Here is a 20,276-nt window from a genome sequence, read left to right as displayed (position 1 = left end):
ACTAAGAGACAAGGGGGTGCTGAGCCCCTCTGAACACGCTGATCACTTATTTATGATTCACCAGAACGAAACACTTCCCTCGCTTCGTATTTGAAGTTTTACTTTTCTTACTGCTTTCCAAGCTATTTCCATTGGTCACATTCGTTTGTACTGATGATGCTGGGTTTCACAAGCCACAAGATAGCCAATTATTGGTAATAATAGCTACTGATTTTCTTAATTTTTTTGTTGCCATGCATTTGTGGTAGGTGAGGGTTTGCACATGTTTGGTGAGTAGTTATATATAAATATGTTATGCTATAAAATTCCTTCACCCTTATGTCTTTGTTAGTCATTTGATAAGAATTTACTTCTACACCATCGGTTCATTACACAGGTGAGGGAACACCTTTTTAAATAAAACATGAGACCAAGAGACTAACAACAATCTCAGCATCCTGTAGGGCAGGCATAGGCAAATTCAGCCCTCCAGATGTTTTTTGGGACTACAACTCCCATCATCCCTGACCACTGGTCCTGTTAGCTAGGGATGATGGGAGTTGTAGTCCCAAAACACCTGGAGGGCCAAGTTTGCCTATGCCTGCTGTAGGGACCTGGTTTATTAAAACTATTGCAAAAATATCCCTAAAATCAGTGCATACCCCTAAACATTTTGTTAATCTTTGTACTTTTGTCCATTTACTGTACTTATTTCCCCCAATTTGAACTACAGAATGATGGTTTTCTTGAGTCAAAACAAGAGTATCCCTAAACATATTTTTTAGAAAAAAAGGACTGCCTAAAACTACAGGCCAGCCCTGCTAATCAGCTGCTCAGCAGAACTTCTTGCTGGAAAGACTGCCATGAGGCACGTTAGAAGAAAACTTATATACATAGCACACAAAGCGTTATAAACTTTAAAACATTGTTCTCCCTACATCAGGAAAGGTTGCAGGTCATGGGATGTAAAACACGTATGGCTCCATACTGATATCTGCTCCCCCACAATTACTCTGGGGTGCCCCAAAGCATTTGCTCTCAGCTTTCACACTTTAACCTCTGTTACCTTGACAGCCGTGCCTTCAGTAGGAGCTATTGAAATTTCAATCTCCTGTCTTACTTCCCTGTTCCCAAAACATGTCAAAGAGCTTCAAGGAGAGATCAACAACCCAGTGCTAACTCAAAACAGGCATAGCCAAAGCTCCTGAGTGACCATTTCATTTGTCCCTCTCTGTGGTCAAATAAGGAGAGATGGAATGCAGCGTATGAGAGCCGCAAAATGCACAAAAAAAATCAAGCCTAATGCATTCTACCTAAAAGGTTAAATGCAATTACTATTGCGAGAGTTAGAACAAAATCTTTATATCCAATATTCAATTGAATAACACAATTTTTACATGTCAGAAAGCGTAAAAATATTTTTTCATGCTACATTATTTGCTGAACTTTATTGTGTACCTTCCTTAGTGGGTCATGCAAACCACTTTTCTGAATGATGCTTTTCCATAGGATAGGGTAGGGGCCCCTGAGGATGAGTTTATGGAACCAAGGGGACAGTGGCTGGAAAAAGTTGGGGGAACACTGCTCTAGACTATCCTAAAGTGCATATCCCCATAGCAGAGATCCTTCTATCAGTTGCCATACCTTCTCAGCTGTCGGTTAAGTTCTTGTGGAAAAGTGTAAAATTAAATGAATTTCATAGACAGAAGTGGAGCCAGAGCATAAAGGCAAAACCTGACCTTCTCCAGTTCTGCCACCCCTTAATAAGACACACCTACCTACCTCTTTCTCGCTGTAGGAAATGTTCCTGATGCTGCTCCATTCAAAAGATTTGTTTGGAGAGAAGCGGTTGTTGATGCTGTAGACATGGATCCCTTTGGCATCGACGCCAAGCAGAAAGTCTGTACAATTCTTCTTTTGCTGCAGGAACAGATGTTGGAGGCAAATGTCCAGAGTGAAGAAAAAAACTCCTTAGCCAAGGCTTGACTGATTCTCAGGCATCAATTCTCAGACACAGCCTGAGAATGGGCCAAGTGGGAGGCTCAAAGTTGGCTGCTGGAGCCTGAACCCAGGTAGCAAACTAAGTGAGGCATCACACACAAAATTAGAAATCACACAAGTGGCTTCTTTCAAAGAAATTGCTGGGGATTCCATCCAGATTAGGGCTGGGCCATGGGAGTGAATCAGGAGCCTAGAACTGGGAGTCAGAACTGAATAAGCATCTAGATCAGAGCAGATCACAAGGAAACCAAGATTCAGTACAAAAGAGCTTGATGGAACACAAGTCACACCAGAGATCAGGTAGACCTGGTGGTTCAAGCAAGGCTTAATGGCAAAGCCATTCCTCACATGCTCCTTCCTACCCAATGGGAGCCAAAGGTCAGCCTAGGTGGAATCATTCTGGAAGTGTTTGGGGCTTTTTAAGTTTAGGGAAAAGGCAAATAAGAGGTGTCATGACAAAATATCAATGCATGGTATGGAGAGAGTGTACACAGATAATATTTTCTCCCTCTCATAACACTAGAACTCGGGAAGAAGAAGAAGAAGAAGTTTGGATTTGATATCCCGCTTTATCACTACCCGAAGGAGTCTCAAAGCAGCTAACATTCTCCTTCCCCTTCCTCCCCCACAACAAACACTCTGTGAGGTGAGTGAGGCCGAGAGACTTCAGAGAAGTGTGACTGGTCCAAGGTCACCCAACAGCTGCATGTGGAGGAGCAGGGAAGTGAACCCGGTTCACCAGATTACAAGTCCACCACTCTTAACAACAGTGGTACCTCGGGTTAAGTACTTTAATGGGGGCTGCCGTGCTGCCAAGGCACGATTTCTGTTCTCATCCTGAAGCAAAGTTCTTAACCTGAAGCAATATTTCTGGGTTAGCGGAGTCTGTAACCTGAAGCGTATGTAACCTGAAGCGTATGTAACCCGAGGTACCACTGTACTACACCACACTGGCTCTCATCAAAGCTGAATGTTGGGAGATTCAGGACAGATAAAAGGAAGGGCTTCTTCATGCAGTGCAAAGTTAAACAATGGAACTCCCTCCCACAGGAGGCAGTGATGGCTGCCAACTTGGATGACTTGAAAAGACGACTGGCCAAATTCAAAGAGGAGAGGGCTCTCGATGGCTGTTAGCCATGATGGCTCTGCTCTGCCCCCACAGTTGGAGGAAGCAATGCTTCTGAATACCAGTTGCCGGAAAGTACACGGGGAGGGGAGTGCTCTTATGCTTTTAATCTGCTTGCTGGTTTCCCAACAAGGCATCTGGGTAGTCCCTGTCAGAACAGGATGCTAGACTAGGTCAGCCATTGGCCTGTCCCAGCAGGTCTCCTCCCCTAAGAAGCTGCAGTTGTGCAACTAGCCACATGGGGCATTGGTTCCCAACAGGAGACACTCCAATGCCTTGCCCCCTTGCTGCAATCCAGATCTGGATGGATCCACGCAGGCCTGCTATTTGCGTTTCCAGTGGGAGCCTCCCCCCGCCCCCACGCAAAAAAATGCACAAAGCAGTCACAGGAAGCTTGATCTGGACTGACACCACAGCAGAAGGCCATGGGTGAAAGGACCCCTATTTCAACCACTCTAGGGCCCTGATCCAATTTGGAGGAGAGGGCTCATACTGGCAATTTACTCTAAAGATGTCATCTATACACTTCCTAACTGTCTGATGGTCCTAGATAAGATAAGATTAACCTTATTTGCATTAGCCGACGGCCATAGCAACATAAAACAAGCAATATATACAAATAAAATCTATACAGATAAAAAAGACAGCAATGGGTAAAAAGGGCAATCAAATGGCCAAGATTATCATTCAGATAGTGGCCCTTAATCTCATTGCACCCTCGATAAACCTAGCAACCTTTGCTGTTGTCTGATCATTTTGATCTGATAAAAGAAAGCGCAATGTGGCCTCAGATGGGCGGCCTGGGATGGTAAGTAAGAGTGGGGCAATGGTCTCATTCCTCAGATCTTTATAAAGGGGACAGGACAGGGTGGTCCTAGCTGCACCCTGAGATACAGAGGGGATGGGGTTAAGCCTCTCCCAGCTCAAATCCACTCAAATCCACGGCTGCTCTGCCCTGACTTTCTCTATAGGAGACTGAGTCACCTTCTCCCCCCCAGCCCCCTACTTCCTGCTGCAAATTTTAAAGGAGCAAACTTCATGCATCCAGAAAAATATAGCTGCATTTAAAAACAACAACAACATTGGCACTTACAGCTATAGGAAAATAATTGACCCCATACATCTCCAAGTCTTGTGCAATTTTAAGATAGTTCATCTCAGCTTCATACCTAAGAGAAGAGGACAGTAGAGAAACATAGAATTTTACAGTCGAAAGGGAGCCAAAGAGTCATCCAGCCCAACCCCCTGCAACACGCTAGTGAGCAACATTTAATTATTTTGTAGGATTTCTATTCTGCTTTTCCATTGGCACCAATCAAAACAACTTACCGTATTTTTCGCCCTATAGGACGCACCGTCCCATAAGGCGCACCTAGTTTTTTTGAGGGGAAATAAAGGGGGGGGGGAATTATTTTTCCCCCAGGCGCAGGGCTGGGGCGGGGGAAGCCCGAGCTTCCCCTGACCCCAGCCCCCAAACAGGCAGCTCTCTGCAAGCCCTGGGAGCCCAGCGCTGGCTCCCGCTGCTTGCAGAGAGGTCCGCGAAGCCTGGAGGCGCTGAGCTCGGTGCACGCATGCTTCAGCATGCAGGCAACTCTCCGCAAGCAGCGGGAGCGCTCCCGTGGCTTGCGGAGAGGTCCGTGAAGCCTGGACGCGCTGAGCAGGGGTCGGTGTGCACCGACCCCTCTCGCTCTCCAGGCTTCAGCGAAAGCCTGCATTCGCCCCATAGGACGCACACACATTTCCCCTTCATTTTTGGAGGGGAAAAGGTGCGTCCTATAGGGCGAAAAATATGGTACAAGCTGCAGCAAGACAATATGAAAAGGCATGTGGAAACCAGCCTGCTGTAAGAAAGGTAAAATTTATCTTCATTGCTCCACCCACTTCTTGTTTTTTCCTGCCCTTGCATTCTAGTACGAAAAAGAAGCACCTAAGAAGCAGCCGCACTTCTCAGTTGCTCCAGCAACGTTTGATAGGACAGTGAAGACGCATCAGCCACTCAGCTGCCTCCTCTTGCCCCATGCTATGGCCTCAGACACAGGTGCCCCAGTACCTGGCTATGCCCCGGTGCCCAGCGTACCAGGCTGTAATCCTCTCTTCCCACATGTCAGGTGTCATCTGATATTGGCGGAGGACCTGGAAAGGAAAAGGAAATGAGTGAAGCTGTTCCCTTCTCCAAATCTCAAAGCTGGTCTTCTCAGGAGTCTCCTGTCTTGGAAGAGCCCCCAAATCCCCATCTTAATAATAAATAATAATAATAATAATAATAATAATAATAATTGTACACCGCCCTATACCAGCAAGTCTCAGGACGGTTCACAGAATAAAATCACAATATAAAAACACAAAAGACATAAATCGAAATAAAAACAAGAACAACCCAATAATCCCACCCTAACACATTTTTAAAGGCCTTGGATGTCAATCAATCAATCAATCAATCAATCAATCAAAGGCCTGGTTAAAGATGAGTGTCTTCGTCCGGACTATGAAGGTGATGTACAAGGGGAGTCTCTGCTCTTGATATTTCTCCTGCAGCTGACGCAGTGAGAAAATCATGTCGGCTATTGACCTCTGAGCTCTAAAGCCACATTGTGACTAGAGACAGACCCCGTCTGCAGTGTAGAAAGAGTATAAAACAATAAAATTATAAAAGCAACTATTTAAAAATAATTCCGGCAATAAACTAACAGCGGATCAAAATATAAATCAATATTTTGCAGGCACTAGAAAGAGTACAGTGAAGGCACTTTCCTGGTGTCAATAGGCAAAGAGTTCCAGCATGTGTAGGTGCTACCACACTAAAAGATCAAGATCTTGTTGCAGCAAGTGGCTATTTCAGAACTGTCCCAGGTCCTGAAATTCCAGTCTGCCCCACTACCTGCCCAACTCCACCAGCCTACTCTGACTGCTGTTGGTGGTTGTCTTTTTTTTTAAAAAAGGAAACTTACTCTCTTTGGTAAAAGCTCCTCTGGAGCCAGGAAGCCCGGCTTGTGCAGGTTTGGGTCGTAGTCACCATACTGTAATGCAAAGAAGAGAAAGAGATCAGGAAAGGCGGTGACCCTTTCACAGAACATGCCATGAAGGGAGTAGCCAGCTAGGAGGAAAAAGCTTGCTAAAAGGGTAACAGAATCCTCAGCAGGAGAAGAGGATGAAGGCAGTTCACGGCAACAAATGAAATGATATTCGTCTTCAATCCCAACACATTCCCCAGCGAGCATATTAAACCCAACAGATATGAACTGGTTCAGCCGGCCATCACACTTCCAATGAACTTTCCCTCAGGCATTAGGGGTTGGCCACTGTGGGAAAAGGATGCTGGAATAGATGGGTCCCCTTTGGCCTGATCCAGCAGGTTTCTTATGGAACCTCCAGGTCCAGAGGCAGTCTATCTAGATTTCTAGGTTCTTTGGGGTATTCGGCCTCTAGGATAAAAGGTTACTTACTGGACTAGATGGGCCATTGGCCTGATCCAGCAAGGCTCTTTCCCCCCCAATTTTTTTAATTAATTTTCCAAATTTATAACAAACGTATCAACAAATACAAAAAGAAAACATCAAAAAACAAACAAACAAACAAACAAACAAACAAACACAGATCCTAATTGTAATAGTTTCACTTTTGTTAACATTGTTGGGTGACTTCCTCAAGTCCCCCTAACTGAGTTTCCATATATATCATTGTAGCAGTTTTCCAAATCTATTTTCACATAAAGTTTCCTTAGTCAATTAACCTCTTTCAATCCAGCAAGGCTCTTCTTGCATCTGTATGCTAACTTTTGCAGGAGGGAAGAAAGAATCATCAGCAGGATATATTTTAAATGAGCTGGTCAATGCTAGTGTTCGGTTGGAGTGATTTGTTTAAAACTACGTTTTATTCATTTTTTGATAGAATCTTAAAGGTAAAGGTAAAGGGACTCCTGACCATTAGGTCCAGTCGTGGCCGACTCTGGGGTTGCTGCGCTCATCTCGCTTTATTGGCCGAGGGAGCTGGCGTACAGCTTCCGGGTCATGTGGCCAGCATGACTAAGCCGCTTCTGGCGAACCAGAGCAACACACGGAAACGCCGTTTACCTTCCCGCCAGAGCAGTACCTATTTATCTACTTGCACTTTGACATGCTTTCGAACTGCTAGGTTGGCAGGAGATAGAATCTTACAATGTATTTTAAAAAATACAAAGAAAGAAAGAATGTTATACAGCACAGTCCCTCACTGCTCCCAAACCTCCCAGGAGCCGTTGGGGGAAAGGGAAGGTCGCAAATATAAGCCACACTTTAACTTTTCACTGTCAGAATTTGGAAATACATGTGGCTTATATTCAGGCCAATATGGTGCTTTTTGAAGTGGTACATGGCTTCTTAAAGTGGTATTATGCTGCTTTAAATGAATAGTGTAGAGGCCTAAAACACTGACTAAAAAAAAATCTACATCAAGGTAGAAAATATGTAAATTTAATCTCAGAGAAGCTGAGGTGAGCAACACCCGGTGAAATCACAGTCAGAGAGGAGGCTGTACCAGACTTCCATGTCTTTGGAGCCTGCGAAAATCCTTATTTGCAAAACCAGAAGTGTCTGCAAAAGAACTGCTCTGCCACAAACCAACTAGCTAGAGAGAGTCACTTGAAAACTCTCCAAAACTACTTTAAGGACAACGACATGGGCGACATAACAACCCCCCTTCTCTAGGACACAATGAAAGCCGTCACCAGAGGAGCCTGCATAAAGGAGAGGGCATCCCTTAAAAAAAAACGTCAAAAATTTTGCGTTGTAATTGGTATAACAAGACATTACAACCCTCTCACCACACTACAAACAGGAGCCAAAAAACTCCTTAAACTCTTCTACAAAAACAACAAACCCATACCAACGCAAGAAATACAAGACAAACTAGGGGACTAGTTTGCTAACACACAATCAACAACGTGCCTTCTTAAACAATCCAGCAGTAAAATCAGTAGCCACTAGGCCCTTGACCACCTTTGAAAACCTTCTCCTGAAAGCACTTACAGGTGGTACTTAACACCACAGAAACTAACTTAGTTGGTCTTTAAGGTGCTACTGGAAGGAATTTTTTTTGTTTTGACTATGGCAGACCAACACGGCTACCTATCTGTAACTGGAACCACAGAAACTGGCACTGATATGCCCAGGGACCTCACTAAGATGTTGGAGAGGTTGTCCCTCCACAGGCACATACTTCCACATGTGGTGAGGATGCCCTAAAACCCAACCCTTCTGGATAGCAGTCCTACGAGAGATATGCAAAATAACTAAACAGGTATTAGAGCTCACCCCAGAACTGGCCCTACTGAACATCTTCCAAGATCAGAATGAACACTCAACATTATACAGAGCTTATAACCCACCTACTCTCAGCAGCCAGAAGCCTCAGAGCCAAACACTGAAGAGACCTGTCAGGAGTAAACATGGACCAATGGTATCAAACTGTATGGGAAGCGACCTTACTAGAAAAGCTAACCAATAAACTGAAACTGACACAGGGGCAAACAGAAGAGGACGCCTTCACCCCAGTATGGCCCCCCTTTATCACATACACAGCCCAACACAACAAGAATCCACCGACAGCATACGAATCAATCTGGCTTACCTGACCCAACAAGCCTTTCCCCCCCTCACAAATGCAAACAAACCCCACTGCAGCCAGCCACAGACAACCAACCACACCCTGCCCCAACACCTCTCACAGCCAAGGAAATGTAATAAACGACGGTGACACAAAACGCCACACGTACTCTATGCAAAAGAATATAAGCCTCCCCACCCCTGCTCTCCCCCCTCTTCTTCCCCAACCTTATACTGTATTCAACCCTAATGTCTCACAACAAATGTAGCTGATTTGTAAGATAGACTGTACAACCTGGAAAAAGAGACAAGGCACGTACTTTTGTAAACCAAGAAAATCTTTAATAAAAATAAATTTTAAAAAAGAATGCTCTTTTTTTCCGCCCTCCTGCAAGCTCTTTGAATTAGGATATGTTCATATATCTTCTTGCATAAACAAGCTAAAAAACCAGCCAACACCCAAAAGAGAAGAAAACAAGGTGTCAAAATCGCCCCATCCTGTTTTCCAGCACTGCTTTAAATGGGTGCTTTCCTGCATTAATTAGCACTGTGTGATTAAGCAAAAGGGGTTTTTAATGTTGTTCTGCAAGCAATAGAAGGTGACAACCAAGCAATTTCAAAGCCTCACCTTGGCTTGAACAGCATAAGACGCTAACAAAATTGTAGCCTCAGGAGAGCAGTAGATTTCTTCATCCAGTATTTGTTTCTTAACCTGGGAGGTGGAGGCGGAAGAAGAGTGGGGGGGCGGGCGGAGAGGAGAGAGAGAAATCCAAGGCTTAGACAAGCTTGAAAACAAAACAATACATGCCCAGACTTTGTCTTGGCACATGAAAAGTAACCGTTAGCCGAGTTATAAGTGGGAAAGAAAAGAATCTCTGGCAGCAACTGCAGACTTGTGAGCTGTACCCAAGAACATTTCAGGCTGTCAATTACCCCTTTTTTTAAAAGCATCATTGCTAACTAAGGAACGTTCAAATGCTACCCTCTCGCCACATACAAAGCTGCTGGCAGTTAGAAAATAAGCACTCCTGTGAAGCGTTAAACCAGGGTCAGCAAACTTTTTCAGCATGGGGCCGGTCCACTGTCCTGCAGACCTTGGGGGGGGCTGGACTATATTGGGAAGGGGGCAATGAACGAATTCCTATGCCCCACAAATAACCCAGAGATGCATTTTAAATAAAAGAACACATTCTACTCATGTAAAAACACATTAATTCCCAGATTTAGAAGGCAATTGGGCCGGCTCCAGCCCCCGGGCCTTAGTTTGCCTAAACGTAAAGGGACCCCTAACCATTAGGTCCAGTCATGGCCGACTCTGGGGTTGCGGCGCTCATCTCGCTTTATTGGCCGAGGGAGCCGGTGTACAGCTTCCGGGTCATGTGGCCAGCATGACTAAGCCGCTTCTGGCGAACCAGAGCAGCGCACGGAAACGCCGTTTACCTTCCCGCCGGAGCGGTACCAACTTATTTATCTACTTGTACTTTGACGTGCTTTCGAACTGCTAGGTTGGCAGGAGCAGGGACCGAGCAACGGGAGCTCACCCCATCGCAGGGATTCAAACCACCAACCTTCTGATCCGCAAGTCCTAGGCTCTGTGGTTTAACCCACAGCACCACCCGCGTCCCTTAATTTGCCTACCCATGTGTTAAACCAAGAAGGGTCCATCTAGCTCAACATGGAGTGGCCAGGGAGAAAATGGACCAAGAAAGGTTTTCCTTCCTCTCTCAGGACATTAGAACTCATGGACATGAAACGATGCTGAAAGCTGTAAGATTCAGGACAGACCAAAGGAAGGCAGGTCAGAGTTCAACTGTGGAACTCCCTCCCACAGGAGGCAGTGATGGCCACCAATTCTGACAGCTTTAAAAGAGGATTGGATGAATTCATGGAGGAGGAGAGGGCTATCAATGGCTATTGGCCATAATGGCTATGCTCTGCCTCCATGGCCGGAGGTAGCCACGCTTCTGATTACCAATTTCTGGAAACCTCAGGAGGGCAGAGGGCTCTTATGTTTGTGTTGTACTTGCAGGTTTCCAACAGCCATCTGGCTGGCCACTGTGAGAAAAGGATGCTGGACTAGATGGGCCCTGGGCCTGATCCAGCAGGCTCTTCTTGTGGTTTTAAAATATTAGTTTCTCTAAGCACACATCGGTCTTTCTCCTCCATCCAAAAGAGTTCAAGGACACCGCCAAGCCAAAACACTGGAGGAGGGAGGAAACTCCACTGAGGGGTGTGGCTGCAGAGGAAGTGTGGCCAGACTTCCCACTCCCTGCTTTAATTTAATCTGTTCATTTGAATGCCTTGAAGCACCCAGCTGCCTATACACGCTCTCTCTGCCCCCGCTCCCCGTCCCCAATTATTCTGCTGCAGGTGCGATGTCTGATTCTTAACCGTCAGGAACCTCTGCAAGTTCTAATGCGTCGATTTCCTCACCCTGCTCCCCGTTTTGCATTTCTTTTGGAACGGGGAAAAAATAATTACAGCCGAATTGCATTCCTCAAAGTCAAGGCAAGCCAAGGCTGGTTTGAAAGAGAAGAAAATGAAAGTGCAGGTTTTCAGAGATGAAAGGAACCGGGGGGGGGGGGAGGGGGGGAGGCAGCCTTTAGTGCCTTCGCCTTTGCAAAACAGCTCAACACAAATAATTGTCAAGGTGATCTTGAGAGAAAAATATAACAGCAACAGAAGAAAAACCTTTCACAAGGAAACCTGCTCAACCCTGAAAATTAACTCTTCACAAGCTCTCGCCACTGACAGGAGGCACAGCATGAAAGAATGAGCAGACAGTGATTCCAAAACCTAGGGGCCAGACACACCAAACGCCCAGAAGGTAACTACAGCAATTCAAAAGTCAACTTTAAAATAAAAGAAATACCTTCTGACCTGCAGGAAAAAGAGGTGTTGGGTGATCTCCTGCAGAAGTTCCTCTTCAACTTTCTCAGGGTAAAATTTTGCTAAAAAACAAAATCTGATGGGATCTTCCTTAGGAATTTCCTGATCCAGAACCTGTTGAAGAACAAAGGGAATCAGTTTTAAAGAACATTTAAAATAAATGAAATCTTACATTGTTCTTTATAAGGTTTATATATTTGTAAATTTATGGGCTTTTAGTATACATGTGTATTTTAAATATTGGGTTTGATTATACAGTCGTACCTCGGAAGTAGAATGGAATCTGTTCCGGAAATCCATTCAACTTCCAAAACGTTTGGAAACCAAAGTGTGGCTTCTGATTGGCTGCAGAAAGCTTCTGCAGCCAATCGGAAGCCACGGAAGCCCTGTTGGACATTCGGCTTCCAAAAATAGTTTGCAAATCAGAACATTCACTTCCGGGTTTGTGGTGTTCAGGAGCCTAAAAGTTCGAGAACTAAGCTGTTTCAAAAACCAAGGTAGAACTGTATTTATAGAGGATAATGTTGGTAATACTGTATTCTAATATTTAGAATATTTATGAACTTAAACATTTTATATTAATAGATTTAATGTATTTACCACTTTAGGGATTATAGGTAGAGATAAAGATAGTGTGGGAATCATCAGATATGTTCCTGAGCATCCCACTGGCCATGCCTGCTGGGGGTGATGGGAGCTGTAGGAGGGATTAAGGTGCTCCAAACCTGATATATAGCACATATATATAGCATTACAGGGACGCGGGTGGCGCTGTGGGTAAAACCTCAGCGCCTAGGACTTGCCGATCATATGGTCGGCGGTTCGAATCCCCGCGGCGGGGTGCGCTCCCGTTGCTCGGTCCCAGTGCCTGCCAACCTAGCAGTTCGAAAGCAGCCTCAGATGCAAGTAGATAAATAGGGACCGCTTACTAGCGGGAAGGTAAACAGCGTTTCTGTGTGCGGCTCTGGCTCGCCAGAGCAGCGATGTCACGCTGGCCACGTGACCCGGAAGTGTCTTCGGACAGCGCTGGCCCCCGGCCTATAGGGTGAGATGGGCGCACAAGCCTAGAGTCTGTCAAGACTGGACCTAATGGTCAGGGGTACCTTTACCTTTACATATAGCATTACATGGTGAAAGAAAGAATTAGTTACACATGTGTGCCTTTTCAACTTCTTTTTCCTTCTCTGTGTTTTAAAGTATGCTTTTGAGAGTATTAGAACTCCTTTTTGTAAAGAGAAAGATGGACAGACAGACAGATGAGCAGATGAGCCACTGTGCAACAGAAATACTTTGCCAGGAGCACATTTGGTTGCTTTAGGCAAAGCCCTGCTCTCTTTGAGAAACCCACCCACCAATCTGCAATATATCCTGGCCCAGTTTGCAGCCAAGGTCAGAAAGTGTGGTGGCTTTTCTATGGCTACACAATGAGATGCAACAGGAAAGGGCTATTGTAACTCAATGGTAGAGCATCTGCCTCTACACAGAAAGTCCCAAGTTCACTTCCTGGCAGCATTCCCAAGTATAGAATCACAGAATTGTAAAGCTGGAAGGGACCTCCTAGGGTCCTCTAGTCCAACCCCCTGCAATGCAGGAATCACAGCTAAATAATCCCTGACAGATGGCCATCCAACCTTTGCTTAAAAACCTCGTCCAATAAAGAACAGTTCACCATACTCAGGGGTTGTCCGTTCCTCTGTCAAACAGTTTTTTATCATGCTTCCTAATACTTAGACGGAATTTCATTTCTTGCCATTTGAATCCACTGAATCGGGTCCTGTCATCTGGAGCTGCATGAATCAAGCTTACTAAGGCTTTCTAGATTGCCATGCAAGCTCTTTTGCAAGCTAAAGTCTAGCTTCCAGACCTTTTTATCCATCTTCAACCAGGTGTTCATTCCTTTGATAGAGTACTGCAAGCCAAAGAACCAGGATTCCCGCAGACCCAGCGCACGACACGCCTGGTCAAAGAGGTCCTTCCCCTTCCATTTCATCTACAGGAAGAAAGACAGAACATCAGTGGGGAAAACCAAGAGAAACTCGACAGCCTGGTTTTTAGAAAGGGATGACCCGCTCCGTTGCTGGCCTAAGATGAGAGAACTCAAACACTGCAAGCAAAGAAAAGGCGTATCTTGTAGTGTGGGGTGCAGAATTCAGCTCTGTGGAACGATCAAGTTCCTAGCCCTTATTGTTGAAAGTGTGTGGCCAATGTCAGAAGCCCAGAAAGGGCAACCATATTGGTCAAAGGGCTGCAGCAACTCCCTTAGAAGAAAAGATTACAATATTTGGAGCTGCTGGGATGAGGAAAAAAGACAAGGAAGGCGGGGGGGGGGGGACTTGATAGATGTGTATAAGATTATACCCTCCAGCCTGGCGACCTTCACCTCCTCCTGCAGGAGTGAGTTCCATAGTTTACATTGTCTGAAGAAGCCCTTTATTTTGCCTGTGCTGAATCTTCCAGCACTCAGCTTGTCCACAAGTTCTAGCATTATAGAAAAAAAAAATTCTCTACTCCAGTGCCTAATTTTATATGCAAAGCCTAAAGTGTCGATGGAAGCATTTCTGCACCTTACTTTTGGCCTTTTTTTAAAAAAAAGAAGAGCCACTTACCTCGCAGCTAAACTCCATTTCGATTTCCATCGTTATAACTTTCACCTTAAACGTTTTTGGCTGCTTCCTCTTCAGCCCCGTGATGGACATATTTTTATGCCTGCAGGGAAAGCCACACAAAGGATGCCTGCAATCCAGTGCAAACAAGCAGCTGCATGAAAAGAACAGATAAACAGCATCAACATCAGGGCAGCCCTAGCCTGGCTCTTGACTCCCTAATAAGAGTGTACTGTAGTGGTTAGTGTGTTGGACTAGGACCTGGCAGAGACCAGGGTTTGAATCCCCACTGGGTCATGAAGCACAGTTGGTGACCTTGGGCTAGTCACAGAACCATAGAGTTGGAAGGGGCCTCAGGGCCATAGTCCAACCCCCTGGAATGCAGGATTCACAGCTAAAGACTCCCTGAAAAGATGGCCGTCTGACTTCTGCTTAGGTAAAGGTAAAGGTACCCCTGCCCGTACGGGCCAGTCTTGACAGACTCTAGGGTTGTGCGCCCATCTCACTCTATAGGCCGGGGGCCAGCACTGTCCGGAGACACTTCCGGGTCACGTGGCCAGCGTGACAAGCTGCATCTGGCGAGCCAGCGCAGCACAAGGAAACGCCGTTTACCTTCCCGCTAGTAAGCGGTCCCTATTTATCTACTTGCACCCGGGGGTGCTTTCGAACTGCTAGGTTGGCAGGCGCTGGGACCGAGCAGCGGGAGTGCACCCCGCCGTGGGGATTCGAACTGCCAATCTTTCGATCGGCAAGCCCTAGGCGCTGAGGCTTTTACCCACAGCGCCACCCGCGTCCCCTGCTTAAAGACCACCAATGAAGGAGAGTCCAGCACTATCTGAGGGAGCCCGTTCCATGGTCAAACAGCTCTTACAAACAGTCACTGCCTCTCAGTATAACCTAATGCAGAGGGTTGTGGTGAGGATGAAATGAGATAGGGAAAATACCACATACGCCACCTTGAGCACCTTATCCCTTGAGGATGAGGGAGGGTAGAAATGCAATAAATAAATAGGGTTTTTTTGGGGGGGGGGTACTTCTCTCTCCTTTCTCCACACTGCATACTTTTATAAACTTCAATCGCGTCCTCTCTGGAAGGCGACAGTGGATGAAAGGTGGGGAGAATGAAACTGGCACGGCAAATCCGTGTACCTCAGGCAGCAAATTTCAGAGCAGCACTAAAGGGCAGCAGATAAGGCAAGAAATAATTGCCTATCCTATTCTTGCCCGCACAGAGGGTGACATTTAAATGTTCTGCCTCTCAAATGTCTTGGCCTGTGGGCCCAAGGTAATGAGAGATGAACAGCAGAGGCACTTCACAGAGAATTTGCTATAGGAGCAACGCTGCTTCCCTTTCAAGTGTAGGCAAAAGGTGAATCGCGTCCCAATTTAAAATTTGGAAGGGCTGCCAGGAGCCAGATTTTAAAACAGCTTAATGGGAGGGATCTGTCCCAGTGCCCTCAAGCTGACCAGCCCCAGGTGTGGTCGGTGGTGGCAACTGATTGATTTAAGGTTTGCCTTTCTGTTCAAATGAAGAAGATAACCCTAGTCTGCTAAGACAGCTGAATAGCTCAATGAAGCAGAAAGCCATCTAGTTTCTCTATCTCTTCTTGCACCACGCCCTGCCCTCAAGGGCCATTTGCTTTGCCTTTCTATGAGCAGTCTATTTTTGTCAAAGCCTTTGCCAAAGGAGTTCAAGGCCTGAGGGAGACATGGCTGTTATCCCCATCACCAGTCGCTTGTTGCCACTAAAGTTGGGCAAACCTGTCAGTTTCCCCTATTTTCATTGTCCAAGTCTTAAGATCAATTCTCTGCATTTCCAAATCACTTTGAGGGTTGTTTGTTTGTTTGGGGGTGGGGGGAGTCCTTGTGAAAATGCATTGTTACAATTGCCAGCAAAAGCCAAGGTTAAAAACAAGTTTGAAAATCAGAACATAAATAACATCGATCCAAACTATGAACATGAATTAGGTAAAGGGACCCCTGACCATTAGGTCCAGTCGTGGCCGACTATGGGGTTGTGGCGCTCATCTCGCTTTATTGGCAGAGGGAGCCGGCGTACAGCTTCCGGGTCATGTGGCCAGCATGACTAAGCCGCTTCTGGTGAACCAGAGCAGCACACAGAAACGCCATTTACCTTCCCGCCGGAACGGTACCTATTTATCTACTTGCACTTTGATGTGCTTTTGAACTGCTAGGTTGGCAGGAGCAGGGACCAAGCAACGGGAGCTCACCCCATCACGGGGATTCGAACTGCTGACCTTCTGATCAGCAAGCCCTAGGCTCTGTGGTTTAACCACATGAATATGAATTACAATGCATCAAAACGTTTTGCTGTGTTCATCTGGGCCATGTTGGCTATGCTCTTCTTCCACATTACTGGAGGCAAGTAATGTTCCTGTTGCTGGAAGCCACAGGAGGGAATGGTGCTCTTGGGGGGGGGAAAGCGCTTTAGCCAAAATATTGCTGCCCTGGAGGTTTTCTATTATTTGGGGGTGGGGAGATGACACATTATTGCAGAGCTGTAAACAATCTATCTCCTTCAAGCATCCCTAGGGCACTGGGGACTGGACCTCCCAAGGGTAATTTAGGAACAGCTATCTCAGGATAGGGACGCGGGTGGTGCTGTGGGTTAAACCACAGAACCTAGGACTTGCCGATCAGAAAGTCGGGGGTTCGAATCCCCGCTCCCTTGGCCAATAAAGCGAGATGAGTGCCGCAACCCCAGAGTCGGCCACAACTGGACCTAATGGTCAGGGGTCCCTTTACCTTTATCTCAGGATAAGGATAAACTCCTCAGCTCAGTTGGTACAGCATGAGGCTCTTAATCATTTTGCCCCACGTTGGGCCAAGATTCCTGGTCCCTTCCAACTCTGCAAGCAGTGAACAGTGATGTCTGGTACCCAGTGAGAGTTGGTGGGACCTAAGGCAGGGAGTCAAACAGGAGGTAGAGCCAAAACCAACAACAGACAAAGCCAACTAAACCTGGTTTTGTCCCCATCCTCCTCCCTGCTGAGTTCTACAGGGAAAATGCTGAGACTGGAGGAAGGTGACATGGAGGGCTATTGACGGCTACTAGCCATAAGGTTCAGCTAGTCCTTCACAGAAGTCCTGCCACCTTCCGGGCTGGGTGTAAGTAGGAAAGCAGGCAGGAGGTAGGCTGAGGGCAGACCGAGACTGGTAAGGAAGTGCCCCGTTCACTCTAATGGACCAGCCTTTGCTTGCAATGGAACAAGGATAGCCAATGTGGTGCCCTCCAGGTGCGGTGGCTGCCAGTTTCCATGGCTTTTCTGGCTGCAAGGGCTGATGGGAGTTGTAGTTCAAAGCAACTGGATGACACCAGGTTGGCAATAGACTTGCTGCAGCGGCAATACTACCAGTGCAAGCACGTCCAATACCCAGAACACAGGGGAGGGGGGAGTGTTAATGCAAAGAGAGGGAACATGCAACGTGTGATATATATATTTTTATATTTTGCATTAGCAGAATAGATATTGAAGATCTAAATGTTGCAAGGACCAACAGCAGCTGTAGTTCAAAGCATCTGGAGGTGCTTTTTAGTTTTATTTATTTTATAATAAATAAATATATTTTTATTGTTTTATTGTGATTTTGTAAGGCAGATTTTGGTTTTGCCACGTTTTCTTGCTGGAGTACCAGTTGCATTTCTATGGCATGTGGATTCTATTCCCAGGTTCTGTTCACCACCCCGAAATCCTTCAATGAAGAGCGGGTAATAAATATTTTAAATAAATTAATACAGTGACCAGCCTCTTTCACAGCTAGACTTCCCTCACTTATTTCCTTGTCCTCCTGCCTTGCTGGTCACTGCCTGCATTCAACCCAGAGAAATCCAGCCCTCTGCCATCCTAGACATGCTCAGCTGGGGAGTTAGACCCATAGAAATCTATGAGGCTTACTTTAAAGTAGACGTGGACAGGATTAAACTGGAGCCAAACACATTTTTTAAAATGCATAAATCACACGCTGAAAAATACATGATTTCTCACACACCCCTCTACACCTTTTATTATGTTGCTTCTTAAATTTTTATCTTTTCCTTTTTCCTTTCCGCCTTGCTTTGATTCAATGACAAGGATTTGCAAACAATTTAGCGGTTTGAATGACTTCCCAGATCCAAACAGCCGCTTCCTTACCTCTATCTCTCGTTATTCCTGGAGGCTGCAATTCCACAGCAGGAGAGTCAAATTGGATTCTGAATTTCTTCTCGGAATCAATGCTTTTTTAAAAAAACAAAAGAAGCATTTGTTTGTTTATTTATTCTAAAGGTTGCATTTTGCACAGCCCACGTTCACATCACCACGGTGCAAAAATCATAGTCAGGGGGTGATCTAGCAAGGGGCTTCCCTTCCCTTTGTCTCCTCCACGCTGGAGCATGTCAGCTCAGCTGCCGGGGAGAAAGCGAAGAATTTACTTTCCCAGGTGATGGCAAAAGACGTCGAGCCGTTTCCTGCCTGGGTGCCTGCGAGACTCCTCCTCCTCCCGCGCTGGGGATTTCTAAACAGCAGACACTACAGGGAGAGGAAAACAGCAACCTCTCACCATAACCCGCTGGGATCCATTGCATTTGTGCGGTGGAGAAATCAATTTCACCATTATACTGTATTAACCAAAACATCAGAAGACGATGCGTAAGCTTTCAAGTTCTGCAGAGTTCTTCGTCAGGTTACATAAAGCAGGAGGTAGAAAGGGAGAACATTAATATTATTTTTCCTCTACTCTCTTCGCACCCTGTGTAGGGTCTTACGTGATGAAGAGCTCTGCAGATCTCAAAAGCTTGCTATTTTTTGACACTCTCTTTGGTACCACTGTGGTCCATGTGTTGCTAGCCTCAAGGCTGGATTACTGCAATGTGATGTATGTGGGGTGGTCCTTAGGCCTGGTTTGCAAGCCCAAGTTGCTGCAGAATGCTACTGAGTTGGGTTTAAGGTCCTAGTACTGTACAGTATAGGGACGCGGGTGGCACTGTGGGTTAAACCACAGAGCCTAGGGCTTGCCATTCAGAAGGTCGGCGGTTCAAATCCCCGTGATGGGGTGAGCTCCGGTTGCTCGGTCCCTGCTCCTGCCAACCTAGCAGTTCAAAAGCACGTCAAACTACAAGTAGATAAATAGGTACCACTCTGGCGGGAAGGTAAACGGCATTTCCGTGCGCTGCTCTGGTTCGCCAGAAGCGGCTTAGTCATGCTAGCCACATGACCCGGAAGCTGTACGTCGGCTCCCTCGGCCAATAAAGCGATATGAGCGCCGCAACCCCAGAGTCGGCCACGACTGGACCTAATGGTCAGGGGTCCCTTTACCTTTTTACTGTACAGTATTAATTTACAAAGCCATTAACACATTAGTTCCAGGGATTACCTGAACCCTTACATCCCAGCCTGGTCACCAAAATATTCTGAAGGAGTGTCATGGGTCATTCCCTGAGTTGGCAAGGGTCATTTGACAACAACTAGGAGCCTTAATGTCATTGGTCCAGTCCTGTGGAACACTCTGCCACTAGAGATTCAGCTTGGACACTGGCTATCTTCCTTAGCCTGACCACACACCAGAAAATATGCATGACCGAAATAAATGTGTATTTTGTCCATCCCACTCCTCTCATGGGAAATGTGGAAGGTCCTTGGGGCAGAGATCTGTCCTCTTCTACTGTGTGAAGTGTTGTGTGCATCGATAGTGCAAAAATAACAACAACAACAACAACAAAAGCAATCTTGTTGCATTTTGCACAGTAGTACTGTATCTGGCATTCTTTGGTTGTTTGGCACTTTGCGGGGGGCGGGGTGCTATTATTCTGAAGGGTCTGAAACAGTACAGAATGGATCAGTATAAGGCAGCGGAAAGTCCTGGGTTCCATCTCTCAGTAGGGCTGGGAATGTCCTCAAATTTTGGAGGGCCGATTCCAGCACTCAGCTAGATGGTCTGACTCATTGTAAGGCAACTTCCTTTGTCCTGTTTGTCCTCTTCTGATGTCCTCCTGGCTCAGGAACGCTCATGTTGTGTAATGCATTTGTTAGGCTTTGAGGTGCCTCAAGACTCTTTGCTGTATTCACCACCTCACAGAGTTGTCGTGTGAAAGAAAGATGA

At 46.1% G+C, this 20,276-nt stretch overlaps 1 protein-coding gene across 4 annotated transcripts in view; it reads right to left on the bottom strand.

The window, feature by feature from the left end:
* Nucleotides 1–18,727, bottom strand: part of LOC114585128 (merlin-like) — a 30,762-nt gene extending 12,035 nt beyond the window's left edge. The window contains exons 1-9 of one of the 4 annotated variants that reach the window (XM_028707453.2): nucleotides 18,332–18,727; nucleotides 14,181–14,331; nucleotides 13,439–13,564; nucleotides 11,566–11,688; nucleotides 9,314–9,397; nucleotides 6,055–6,123; nucleotides 5,157–5,239; nucleotides 4,200–4,275; nucleotides 1,762–1,899 (exon numbers count right to left, since the gene is read on the bottom strand). In XM_028707453.2, coding sequence (XP_028563286.2) covers nucleotides 1,762–1,899; nucleotides 4,200–4,275; nucleotides 5,157–5,239; nucleotides 6,055–6,123; nucleotides 9,314–9,397; nucleotides 11,566–11,688; nucleotides 13,439–13,564; nucleotides 14,181–14,270 — 789 coding nt within the window. In that variant the 5' untranslated portion in view covers nucleotides 14,271–14,331; nucleotides 18,332–18,727. Of the gene's footprint in view, nucleotides 1–1,761; nucleotides 1,900–4,199; nucleotides 4,276–5,156; nucleotides 5,240–6,054; nucleotides 6,124–9,313; nucleotides 9,398–11,557; nucleotides 11,690–13,438; nucleotides 13,565–14,180; nucleotides 14,332–18,331 lie in introns of those variants that run through there. The other 3 variants (XM_028707452.2, XM_028707450.2, XM_028707454.2) reach the window with 3 other exon arrangements.
* Between the last annotated feature and the right edge of the window lie 1,549 nt (nucleotides 18,728–20,276).

The sequence above is a fragment of the Podarcis muralis genome, chromosome 15 (assembly GCF_964188315.1).
Source record: "Podarcis muralis chromosome 15, rPodMur119.hap1.1, whole genome shotgun sequence".
NCBI classification, from domain to species: domain Eukaryota; kingdom Metazoa; phylum Chordata; class Lepidosauria; order Squamata; family Lacertidae; genus Podarcis; species Podarcis muralis.
Note: the sequence above shows the minus strand (reverse complement) of the source record. Positions and strands in the feature narration are given on the sequence as shown.